General features: G+C 42.9%; 1 protein-coding gene and 1 non-coding gene across 4 annotated transcripts in view; one reads left to right on the forward strand and one right to left on the reverse strand.

The window, feature by feature from the left end:
- Window positions 1-13,455, reverse strand: part of Tango6 (transport and golgi organization 6 homolog) — a 188,060-nt gene that overhangs the window by 116,040 nt on the left and 58,565 nt on the right. For all 3 annotated transcript variants that reach the window (XM_008833924.3, XM_029563885.1, XM_029563886.1), the window contains exon 12: window positions 7,486-7,620. In XM_008833924.3, coding sequence (XP_008832146.1) covers window positions 7,486-7,620 — 135 coding nt within the window. The remainder of the gene's footprint in view (window positions 1-7,485; window positions 7,621-13,455) is intronic.
- LOC115070540 lies at window positions 711-777 on the forward strand. Its single transcript, XR_003849700.1, has one exon. It is a non-coding gene; the product is annotated as a small nucleolar RNA SNORD82 (small nucleolar RNA).

Genomic DNA, 13,455 nt, shown 5'->3' on the forward strand with positions numbered 1-13,455 from the left:
TTGTCTTTTTGAAAGTGTCTCCCTGTAGCCCCAGCTGTCCTGGAACTCACTATGTAGACCAGGCTGGCCTTGAACTCACAGAGATCCGCCTGCCTCTGCCTCCCAAGTGCTCGGACTACAGGCTAGTTGCTATATTTTAAACAGGGAGGAAATGGGCATGAAACAGCTAAGTAATATACCTAGGTCACAAACTGGAAGACAGGAAAAAGTGGACTCATGAAGTCACATTCTAATCAGGTGTGGTGGTTCACGCAAATAATCCCAATGAGGAGGCTAAGGAAGGGGTGTCCCAAGTTCAAGGCCAGCCTGGTCTACAAAGTGAGTTCAGGCCAGCTGGAGCTATAGGGAGAACTTGTCTCAAAAAGACCAAAAACCAAAAAAAAAAAAAAAAAAGCTAGGTATGGTCTCTGTAAGATGGACACCAGCCTATTTAACATAGCACGTTCCATGCCAGCTGGGGCTGGAGGGACACCCTATCTAAAAAACAAAAACAGGGCTGGAGAGATGGCTCAGTGGTTAAGAATATTGGTTGTTCTTGCAGAAGACCTGGGTTCAAATCTCAGCATCCATATGGCAGCTAACAACTGTCTGTAACTCCAGTCCCAGGGGATCCAATAGCCTCTTCTGTCCTCCATGGGCATTGTACAACATGGGTGCACTTACCTATATGCAGGCAATACACGCATACACATAAAATAAAAAATAAAAAATGCAAGTGATGAATGGCAAGGGACTTAACAGTGAAACCTCATGCTGCAGTGCAATATGATGACATGCTTGCATAAAACAAAAAAAAAAACATGGGGCTGGAGAGATGGCTCAGCAGTTAAGAGCACTGACTGCTCTTGCAGAGGACCGGGGTTTGATTCCCAGCACCCACATGGCAGCTACGAACCATCCTTAACTCCAGTTCCAGGGGAATCCGAAGCCCTCTTCTGACTTCCACGGCATTGCATGACATGGGTGCACTCACATACACACAGGCAATACACTCATGTACATAAAATAAAAATAATAAAATATTTTAAAAAACAACAAAAACAAAACCAACAAAAAATAACAAAAGAAAATAAACAGATAAATACATAAATAAGAAAAATAAAAGTCTTGTTTTGGGGCATAAAGATTAAATGTTTACCTAAAATCATCCTTCAGTACTGTTTGTGGGACTGGAGTGCTTGCTGCACAATCAGGGCTGGAGTTGCCATCCCAGCACCCATGTGACAAGTCAGGGAACACTCCCCCCATCCACGAGTGGTGGAGGTAGATCACTGGGACTCACTGGCTCCCAGCCTAGCGGAGAAAATGTGAGCCCTAAGTTCAGGGGGGGCCCTGCCTCAAAGAAATAGGTGGGAAGTAATACAGGAGGCTACCTAATGCCCTCTTCTGAGTCTCCACACACAGATGCGTACACATGTGTATATACACTCACTCAAAGACACATAAACTAAAAAATAAATAAATAAATCTTTCAAAAAATACTGATTTCTAATCGGTTTTTAGATGTTGGTAGTCTTGAAAGATCCTGAATTTTTTTTTTTTTTGTCTTTTGGAGACAGTGTCTCCCTGTAGCTCCAGCTGGCCTGGAACTCACCAGAGATCCATCTGCCTCTACTTCCCAAGTGATGGGATTAAAGGCATGCACCACCACGCCTGGCTAAGATTCTGGATCTCTGAAAGCACTTCATATTTATAGTGATTTAAAACAGATAAAGGGGCTGGAGAGATGGCTCAGTGGTTAAGAGCACTGGCTGTTCTTGCACAGGAACCAGGTTTGGCTCCCAGCACCACATGGTGGCTAACAACTGTCTACAGCTGCAATTCCAGGGGACTCAAAGCCCTCTTCTGAACCCTGTGGGCAGTGCATGCACATAGTACACTTATATTCTTGCAGGCAAAACCCTCATAAATTAAATTTAACACATAAATTATATTTAAAAAGTGAAAACAAAGCATAATGGCATGTGCCTTCAATTCCAGCACTCGGGAGGTAGAGGCAGGCGAATCTCTGTGAGTTCTAGGCCAGCCTGGTCTACATAGCGAGTTCTAGACCAGCCAGGGCTACATAGTGAGACTCTGTCTGAAAAAAAAAATTACACAAGGCTCTAAAACTTTTAATAATATCTACAAATGAACATAATAAAGACAGTTCCATAAATAAATGGCTTAAACTCAAAAGGAAAAGGAATTGGAGAAAACTTGTCCTTAGCTAACTGAAAGATCATTTTAAAATTTTATTATCATGTGAGAGAGAGAGGGGGAGAGAGAGGCAGAGGAGGTACACATGTCATAGTCTGGATATTATGGTCAAGGATAACTTTTTGGAGTTGGTTCTCTCCTTCCACCTTTACACGGGTTTGGTGGAATGAACTCAGGTCACCATGCTTGTGTAGCAAGTGCCTTTACCTGCTGTGCTATCTTGCTGACCCAAAAAGATTATTTTTGAAAATATGTAAAATTAGGGGCTGGAGAGATGGCTCAATAGGCAAGAGCACTTGCTGTACAAGCATGAGGACCTGAGTTCACATCCCCAGCACCCACACAAAAAGCTTGGGCATGGCTGCACACATGCCTGTCATCCCAGCACTGGTATGTGTGGGAGGAGACAGAAGGATCTCTGGGGCCTGCTGCCAACCTAGCTTCAGGTTCAATGAGAAACTCTTTCTCAAAGGAAGAACCAGAGAGTGATCAATCAGGGCACCCGATATCCTCCTCTGGCCTCTACACCTATGCACAGTCCATACCTATGCACAGTCACCATACTAACACACATACAAAGGTGCAAAATCAAAGCTAGGGGTGTAGCACAATGGTAGAGTTGTAGCTTAGCACACGTAAGGTCTTGATTCTACTCCAGCACTTAAAAAAAAAAAAAAAAGAAAAAAAGAGCTGTGAATTGGTGCCGTGGTGCCGTGCACAGCTGTGAATTTGAAAGTACTAAGGTCTCTAAGGGCTTTTTTAGGCAATTTGACCACCTACATATAAATGGTTGCAATTCTGAGAAACATTTGGGTTACCTAGAGAATAACAAGCAAACATGCCTGTGAAAATACTAAGTATGGCCTTCCGTCCCCTCTAGGGACACATGACTAACATTCACAACACACCCATGAGTGCCATCGAGATCTGAAGGTTGTTCATTAAGGGAGATGGTATTGTCTAAACTTTTAAAAGCTTAAGCCTTTTGATAACATTAAAACAAAACAAACTATACCTCCTTAGTTAAAAATACACTTTCCCTTTCTTTTATTCTTCCTGCCATTTCTTTATCTATCCACATGGTTTACTACCTGCTCTGGCAAGTTCATTAACAATAGCAGAAATAAGGAAATCCCTGCTAGAGAGGCAACAATAATTAAGAATGATTGGAGCTGTGTATAATAGCATGAAATTCCAGAGTGCCCAACACCAGCTCGGTGTGGGGGGAAAGGATAGCATCTAGCACAGAAGTGAAGCCAGCCAGCTCACTCTGTTAAATGAAAAAGACTTCCCAGCAATGGCTTCTCTACTTTCCCCATCTCTAGTTGGCTCATTGCCATTCCACCTGCATCTTGATGTTTGCTGCAGTTCTGATATATAACTATACCTAAAACACAGCCACACGCTCAGGGTAACTTTTTTTTTAATGCACATGAGAGTTTTGCTGACATGTATGTATGTACACCATGGATGTGTCTGGAGCCCACAGAGGGTGTCAGAACCCCTGGAACTGGAGTTCTAAGTTGCCATGTGGGTACTGGGAACCAAACCTGGGTCCTCTGTAAAAGCAGCAAGTGCTCTTAACCACTGAGGCATCTATCCAGCCCCTGGGCAACTTTTTTAGTGAAGAGCTTAAACAATGGCCTTTGGCAAAAGCAAAACTTAAGATCTAAATAGTATGGTGTAAGAGCAAGCTAAAGATCCCTGTCCCTTTAAGGAGAAGCATCTTTGGTCTCAGTAATGATTAGGAGTCCAGCGTTTAACAGACATGTTCTATTGCTGCCCTGGAAGAATATGGCTTCATGGTTTCAGTTTTTTTCTAAAGGTCTAGAATGCTCTGCTCAGCTTCATGCAGCAGGGCTGTGGAGGACCCATGGCCTCTGCAACATCAAGCAGAAATTGCTTCCTGAGGGGACAAGGAAGACTTACCAACGTAATACTTTTACTGATGACCAACCCTGAAATTTAGAAAATGAGTTTGGAATTACAGTTGTCTTGTTAGCAGTCTTAAACCTACACTTTCTCCAAATTAACTCCTCTTCCCAGACACGATGCTTTAATAATCACCTAAATCACACAAATTAGAAAGGAAAGAAAAAAAGGTCCAGATGCTGTTAGATTCTGTTTCATTAGCCAAAACAATGACTCCTAACAGAATAGGCAGAGCTTGGTGTTCTAGCCTAGAGCAAAGGCAGCATGACAATGACCAACCAGCACTACAATTTGCAAGCATGACTTTGCTGCAAATAAAGACAAAACCCTGCATTACTAAGAAGCTACTTACAAATGCGTGAATCAGGCATGAAAAAAAAAAAAAGAACAGATCTAGGGCAAAAGTAAAGGGGGTGACGTGTTTGCTTAAACTGCAAAGTCAGAGGAGCCCAGGATGTAGTCATGAGTCAGGGTGCCTCCCGGGGCAGGGACCGACAAGAGCTGTACAGTTATCACAGCGCAGGGATAGGCAAGCATTGCAGTTACAGGAGGCAGTTTCTTAGTACATGGCCAAAATACACAACCAGCCCCCAACAATGGCTCCTAGAAAGAGAAATGATTTCTATGAGCCATTTTCCATTTAGGATGTATCTGAAATACATGCTAGAGAAGGAAATGCAACACAAACAAACAAACCTACACTATCAACTTACAGAACAAAGACTACCCAAATTAATTCTCAGCCAGAAAAGCAAAAATCAATAAGCTCATTTAATCCAGTAACAATCCAACTGAAGCTACTCCACCTGTGAACTTTCCTTGCCAGATCTCGCAACATCATCCAAAACTTTTTTTTTCAAATGACATGGGGAATAAGAAATTAGGAGCGCTAAACAAATCTCTTAAGAAATGGATTTTGGGGCTGGAGAGATGGCTCAGCGGTTAAAAACATTGGTTGTTCTTGCAGAAGGCCCGGGTTCGAATCCCAGCACTCACATGGCAGCTAACAACTGTTCATAACTCCAGTCTGACAGCCTCTTCTGACCTCCTTGGGCATTGCATGACATGGGTGCACTTACCTACATGCAGGCAATACATGCATACACATAAAATAAAAAATAAAATTAAAGAAAAAAGAAAAAAGAAAAGAAAGAAATGGGTTTCACATTGACAACAAGCCAGATAAAATTCTTTTTCTCTTGAAAGATAGTCAGGAATGTCTAGCCTTTTGACATGACGGCACAATGCTTTAGTCCACAAATGTGTTAGGTGGCATTCATAGTGATTCTGGAATATATGCAGCCAGTGGGATGCAGGTTGAACAGGCCTGATAGAATGTTGGAGATGTAGCACAGGGGTAGTGGAAGGGCCCGTGTTTGAGCCCCACAGAGAGGGAAAAAAGCAGACTAGAGGGAAGCAAGTTCATATATATATGTGCGTGTGTGTGTGTGTGTGTGTGTGTGTGTGTCTCTGTGTGTGTGTCTGTGTCTGTGTGTGTCTCTCTCTCTGTGTATGTATAATGAAATCAGACTTGAATGCTTAAACTCAAAAGTCACCCTGAGTGGGCGCCCTAACTCATGTGTACTGAGCTGGATGGATGCCATACCTGCACTAAGACTATTCTGTTTTCTTACAGTCTCCTAACTTCATGTGTCAGTTAACCAGTTGCTCTCACAAGCAAGATCCAGCCCTGTCCTTTCCCTTTGCCAGCACTTGTCCCCAGGACCTCTACAATTAATCTCCACTGACCTTTTATCAGTGTCTCAAGAAACCAAGCTCTTCCCTCATTTTGAGCCCTTGTTACAGTTCTTTAATTCAAAGGGTCTCCTCCATCTGTATTATATACACACTCTCTAACTCCTATTCATCCTTAAAGTCGTAGGCTAAATCGAATTTGTTCACAGGAGACTCTCTCAGCCTGGGTTAGATGTCATGGTCTCTTGGTACCTTCCAGGGCTTCTTTTGAGGCATTCCATTCAATTCTAATTATAATCATATTGTTTTGACTAGTCCTGTGTGTGACTTGTGTCATTACTGACTGTGTTATGAGGCACAGGCCATGTCTATCTTGTCCATTGCTAATTCCCAGATCCTTAGCACAGGATCTGGCCCCTGGCAAGTATGTCACCAATAATGTTTGAAAGAATAAATTTTAAAATTATAAATTAGGGCTGGAGAGATGGCTCAGCAGTTAAGAGTGCTTACTGCTCTTGCAGAAGACTCTAGTTCAGTTCCCAGTACCTATACCAGGTGACTCACATTCACCTGTGTCTCCAGCTCCAGGAGACCCAGTGCCCTCTTTCTGGCTTCGAAGGGCACCTGCACTCAAGTGTACATATCCAAATATAGATACACACACATACACATAATTTAAAAGTAAAAATAAATCTTAACTATAAATTAACTATGAAAACATATGAACTGGGTTGGGCATAAGGGCACACACCTGTAATCTTAGCACCTGTTAAGTAGAAGCAGGAAGATCTGGGGTTCAATATTATCCTTGGGTACACTGTGAGTTCAAGGCCAGCCTAGACTATGTGTGACCCTGCTTCAAACAAAAACAAAACAAAACACTTAAAAATGACAGGGCCAGCTGGGTATGGTGGCTCAGGACTTTAATCCCAGCACTCAGAAGCTGAGACAGGTGAGCCTCTGTGAGATAGAGGCCAGCCTGGTCTACATAGTGAGCGCCAGAGACCCTGTCTTTGAAAAAAAAAAAAGACTGTGCCAGGCATGCCTTTAATCCTAGCTTGGGAAGCAGAGATAGGTGAATCTCCATGAGTTTGAGGCCAGCAAATTTCAGGCCAGTTGATAACTGAAAGGAGGGAAGGAGGGAGGGAGGGAGGGTTGAAAAAAGAAAGGAAGGAAGGAAGGAAGGAAGGAAGGAAGGAAGGAAGGAAGGAAGGAAGGAAAGCAGGCTTAGGCATGCTGCACAGAATGGGCTAAAAAGTGGATCCTGAACTAAAATAAAGCTATGCAAAACAGATGCAGGAACAACCAGGGGTTTCTGAGGCTTTCCCACTGATTTTTTGGAGAAGAAGAGCCAAAGAATCTAATTTTTGCCTCAGATGCAAAACATCATGCCTGATATTTCCAGATCAAACTTTTACTTAGCAACAGAGAGCCCTGCCTTCTGACAATGAAGTCCACTAAGGCACATGTGAAAGTGGTGCAATGGTCCTCTACTTTGGAAACAATTCTCATTAATAACCAACTTGCTCATCCGGGTTCTCCTAGGTATAACATCCATTCTTATTTTCCCTCTTATGGAGGGAAGCAGCAGGTATTTCCGCACCCCCCCTCCTGCCCCCTCCATTCTCCATTCACGTTTAGTTTATATCTACAACTCACCTGAACAGCTCCTCCTAGCATGACAGCCACCAGCCCCATGGCCATGCTCAGTGTCTGTGATTCCACGGTGCTCTCTGCCTCATGGACCAGGCTTGCACACGCTCTGTGCAGTGTTGCTGCCACAAAGTCCATGACCTACCAAAGAAGGGAAATTAGAATCAGTGAGTAGTTAAGAAACAAATGTAAAATCCGAACCTCATATACCTACACTGTCATCTTCACACCATCAGCACATAACAATTGCTACCGGGGTTTCTGTTTTGTTTCCCTTGAGTTCCTTTTACCTGTTTATTTCTAGGATGTTTTGAAGGATACAGTGGCAGCCACAGAAGAGATGAAGAGGGCGGCATGAGAGTGGAGCAGGAGCTTCTATAGCTCTCAGAGCACCCCCCACTCCCAGCACCTAAACTGTTTTACATGCATAATCATAATTCATTCTTTCTCTCACCCCCCCCACCCCCGGAACTTTTTTATTTAGTTGAGGATGGCCTTGAACTTCTGATCTTTCTGTTTCTAACTCCGAGTGCTTAAATCATAGGTGTAGGCCACCGTACCCAATTTATGTGGTGCTGGGGGTCAAACCCAGGGCTTCCTGCATGCTAGGCAAGCACTCTATTGGTCTTTTGAGATGGGATTTCATGTAGTCCACAGTGGCCTCCAACTCCATATACAGTTGAAGACAGCCTTGAACCTCTGATCCTCCCACCTCCACCTAAGTGCTAGGATTACAGGTATTCATTATTTATGGCTTTTTAAATTTTCCGTTTTCTTTTCTTCGGTACTGGCAACTGAACTGGCTTTGCACATGCTAGGCAAGTGCTCTATTGAGCAAAAAACCCGTCTGGAGCCTGGCATGGTAGCACATGCCTTTAATCCCAACACTCGGGAGGCGGAGATCTCTGTGAGTTCAAGGACAGCTGGGGCTACACAGAGACCCTGTCTCAAAAAGACCCAAGAAACCCCCTAGTCCCAAGATCCCATCTCTTAAAAAAGGAATGGGAAACTTATGTTCCTTATGTCCACAGAAAAACCTGCACATGGTTGTTTAATAGCAATTCTAATCATAATTGCCAAAGCTTAGTGATTACCAAGATGCCCTTCATAAAATAAATGGATACACTGGTTCATAAAGACAATGGACAACTAACACTAAAAATGAGCTATTAACACATGGAGGAATACTGAGGGGAAATATCACTAAGGGAAAGAGGCCCATCTGGAAGGCCACAGAGAGGGACAGGAGACTAGGTGGAGAAGAGGATGGTTAGGACAGGAAAACAATCCTGCAAGATACCAGAGTGGTAGACACATGTCATGATGAGTTTGTCCAAACCTATCAACTGTTCAACAACAGAATGAATCCTAATGTAATCTATGAGCTCTGAGAGATAATGATATGTTCAAGTGGATTCATGAATTACAACGAAGGGGCCAGGAATGTAGTTCAGTGGTAGACTGCTTGCCTAGTATGTGGAAGGGTTCAGCACACACACACACACACACACACACACACACACACACACTAAAGCAAAAAAGAAAAATTATAATACAGATGTCATTCTGATAGTAATAATGGGGAGGCCATGGATAAGTAAGCACAGGATTACCGGAGAATCCTCTGTGTCTACTGTACAATTTTGTTGTGAACCTAAAACTACTCTAAAAACATTAATTTCTGGCTAGGGAAAAGACTTAGCAAGTAAAAGTGCTTGCCATGAAAGCCTGATGAACCTGTGTTAAAGGTGGACATAGTGGTGCGTGTCTGTAATTCCAGCACTCCAACAGTGATATGAAAAGTAGAGACAGGAGAATCTGCCGGAATCTGACCAGTCAGCCTGGAGTATGTGGCAAGCAGCGAGACCCTGCCTCAAAACCAAGGCAGAAGGTAAGGACTAACACACAAGGTTGACCTCTGACCTTCACATGCACCACACACACACACACACACACACACACACACACACACCATATTCATACACAAAAATAAATAGTACTTCCTGACCATCTCAGATAGTATCTGAAGGAAATGTCTTCCTTAGGGAATTTTCACCCCCACATTTGACAATCTAATTCTAGTAGGTAATGAACGGAAGAGGAGATGCCCAAGTTTATTTAGCAGTCAGTGCTCGTAAACAATCTATAGAAATGATCCAAAGTCATATTTTAAGTCTCAGATAGTTCTACAGATTTAACATTGTTCATACATAACATTTTATATAGCATTAGGCTAACAGCTAACCTTTAAATGGAATGAATTTGGTCAGCATGATTTGAACTGAGCTTGGATTAATCACCTTAAGTAGAAACACCTTTGAACAAACGACAGCAGACACGCATTCACGCACGTACACACATGCACACATGTATATTTAGGATTAATGGCTCAAAAGGGAGATATCATTTTGAAAATGGGAAGGTTGAGCTAGGTCATAATAAACCTCTAAACACCATGCAAGGTTGCATGTTTAACTCTCTGGACAAATCACATGCTGTGCTTGAATGCTTGCTGCAAGCTTAAAGTCAGGAGAATGACCTGTTAATACTTGTCTTCAGGAACAGGGCAGGAAGCTGGACATGACTGAAATGTTCCATGTATTACAAGAAACAATGCTGGCAATTTTCACCACCCTCTCTAACCCTGGCCTTACTGATACACCATCCTGGGCCATCTATTTTTGCCTCCCAGAAGCTGTTTTAAAGGTGTCTTGTTCTCATTTAGCTTCTAATCAGCATGAGTATTATAAAATTGCTTTAACTATTCATCTAGCCTTCCAACTTTTCCTGCTTTCCTCTCCAGAATGTGTTTTTTAAAGTTGCAAAACAAATATTATGATCCTATTTTTAAGAGAAGAACTTCCTGCCAGGTGTAGTGACACATGCCTTTAATCCCAGCACTCAGGAGGCAGAGGCAGACAGATCTCTGTGTGATCTGGATTGAGACCAGCCTGGCCTACATAGTGAGTTCCAGGATGGCTGGGGCTACAGGGAGAGCCTGTTTCATAGAACCAAAAATAAAAAAGGGAACAAAGATACTTGCTACGTCTGTATGCATGGGAACAAAACAAGACTAAAACCCGGGAGCAGTTAATTATGAATAGTGCTATCAAGTATGTCATCAACAAAATACCCTTTCCTCCAAACTCCTTCCTGTTTATGTTTTTGGTGGGGGAGGGGTGCTGAGACAGAGTCTGATGTAGCCCAGGCTGGCCTCCAACTAGTTAGACAGTCAAGAATAACCTTGAATTCCTGATCCTCCCACCTTCTATGTGCTGGATTATGTCAATGTGCATGTGGATTATGTTCCTGTAATACCATCCGGCTGGCAGCTCATCCCCTGGCCTCCCATTTCTTGTGATTCTGGTGGGTCTGCCAGCTTAAGAAGAGGTAAGGGGTGACAGAGCTCTTAAACTCAGGTAAACTTTCAGTTTGCTGCCTCCTGAGTCAGAGTTCCTTCAGTTCGGCACCTCTGAGGAGGTTGCTGGAATTCACAGACAACAATCAGGCCTCCAGCCCCTTCCACTCAGTTGTCAGCATTTTGGCAGCAAGTTTATACATCTCCACAGGATCATTAAGAGGATTAAATGAGTTAATAACCTGTCATGTGTTCAGAATGGTGCCTGGTAAATAGTAAATACCTAATGTTATTAATAAAGAGTGAAGTAATTACAAGGAGTTGACTCAGTAGAGCCAGAATCCTGTGGAGAAAGATGAGACAGGGCGTATCTGTGCAGGATAAGCCTCCTGGTTTTCAATTTGTTACTCCCACCCAAATTCAGAGTCCTTTGAATTCAGCACTTACTAAAAAATAAACCTCTAGGATCGGTGAGATGGCTCAGTGGATAAAAGCACTTGCCATGCAAGCCAGACCTGAGTTTGATCCCTGGAACCCACCTAAAGCTAGAAGGAGAGAACCAACTCCACAGTTTTCTTCTGACCTCCGCATGAGTGCCACACACACACACACACACACACACACACACACACACACACATACATATACCCACACATGCACACACACATTAATAAATAAAAAAATTTTTAAATAAAAAATCAGGGCTAGAGAGGCAGCTCAGCAGTTAAAAGCACTGGCTGCTATTGCAGAAGACCAGGTTTCAGTTCCCAACACCTCCATGAGAGCTAACAACCATCTATAACTCCAGTTACAAGAGATACAATGCCCTCTTCTGGCCTCTGCAGGTACTGCACACATGTGGTGCACTCACATTCATGCAAAACATACATATAAAATAAAATAAATTTATTTATTTATTTTTTTTGTCTTTTTGAGACAGGGTCTCCATGTAGCCCCAGCTGGCCTGGAACTCACTTTGTAGACCAGGCTGGCCTTGAACTCACAGAGATCCGCCTGCCTCTGCCTCCCGAGTGCTGGGATTAAAGGCGTGCACCACCACGCCCTGCTAAAATATTTTATTTTTAGAGGACCGTGATCGTTAGCACCTAAATGATGCCTCTGGTCCTCAAGGGCTTCTGTAGTCAGAAATAACTTGTTCCTGTTTTCCCTTTTTCTTTTGTTCTTGTTACTAGGGGGAAGGGCTTGAATTTTTATTTTTTTGAGACAGACTCTCACTATGTAGCTCAGGCTCTACTTGAACTTGTGGAGATTCTCCTGCCTCAGTTTTTTTGTTTGTTTGTTTTTTATCTGAATAGCTTTACTGAGGCAGAATGTTTGCTTCTTCTCTCCATGTAGACATTCAGCTTTCTAACTTCTCAGGTTACCAATCAGCTGCGTTCCTGTAGTTTCCAGCTTGACTATTGTCTTTTACCTACTCTCACTCTCCTCCTGCTCTGTTGGTCCCTGTGGTTTCCAGAGGAACAGGTAAGCACATGTTCAATATGTTTATCTTTAACCAGAAACTCCTACTTTTTATATTGTACACTTCTGCGTTATGCTTATAATGAGTATATTACTTATGTCGCACACACACACACACACACACACACACAAAATTAATATCTTAAAAAACAAACACCATGAAGAATCATTTCTGCTCTGCTGATTATAGTGATCCAAGGACAGCAGCATGCAAAGGATGTAGTTTTCCGAAAGGGCAGAGAACAAGGAATCTTGCTCCTTCCACTGCATTGACAATAGGCTCCTTGATGATCTGGCTACACTTTGAGTATGCATGATCTCTCTGGGACACCCTCCCACTAGGCATCTCAATAGTTCCCAACTTCCTCCAACTTTGCTTAAGAGTAATCTCAGTGTAGCTCTCCATTATCAGTCACTTACCCCCCTTCCTTGTTTTATTTTCCTCTCCAGAAACGATCACCATCTGACATACCACATACTGAAATTGTCACTATCTGACACCCTTTGTTTTCTTATTCTCTCTCTCCCCTCATATGAATGTCAACCTCATGGTAGCATAGACATGTGTCTGTTTTGTTCATTGCTGTGTCCTTGGTACCTAGAAGGGTAGATGGCATAGAGCTCAAGACATAACCATGGAATGAAAGAACCTGGGAGTTGGTGCAGGACCTGGTCAGTAGACAGATGCCTGCATGTCGAGTCTCTCTCTAAACTCAAACAGATAGAGTGCCATCCCAGTATACTCTATTGACTATTCATAAATTTATACATAAATACTTCTACATGCATTTCTTACAGGTAAGGAGATCTGTTTATTTTGGAATTTTGGGGGGAGGGTGGGGGTGGGGGTGAGGAGACTGACATATGGCCTGGAGCTCACTATGGAGACTAGGCTGGCCATGACCTCACAGAGATCTGCCAGCCTCTGCCTCCTGAGTCCTGGGATTAAAGGCCATAATGTGATTATACCCAATAAGAATTCCTCAATATTTTCTAATGCTTGGTCCATGACTATTATAAAAATGTTCATACAGTTGGTTTTCAAACATTTTTTGTGGGGCTGGAGAGATGTCTCAGCAGTTAAGAGCACTGGTTGCTTTTGCAGAAAACCCGGCACCACATGGTGGCTGACAACC

This window comes from Nannospalax galili, unplaced genomic scaffold, assembly GCF_000622305.1.
Source record: "Nannospalax galili isolate Female #2095 unplaced genomic scaffold, S.galili_v1.0 scaffold410, whole genome shotgun sequence".
In the NCBI taxonomy this organism is placed as follows: Eukaryota; Metazoa; Chordata; class Mammalia; order Rodentia; family Spalacidae; genus Nannospalax; species Nannospalax galili.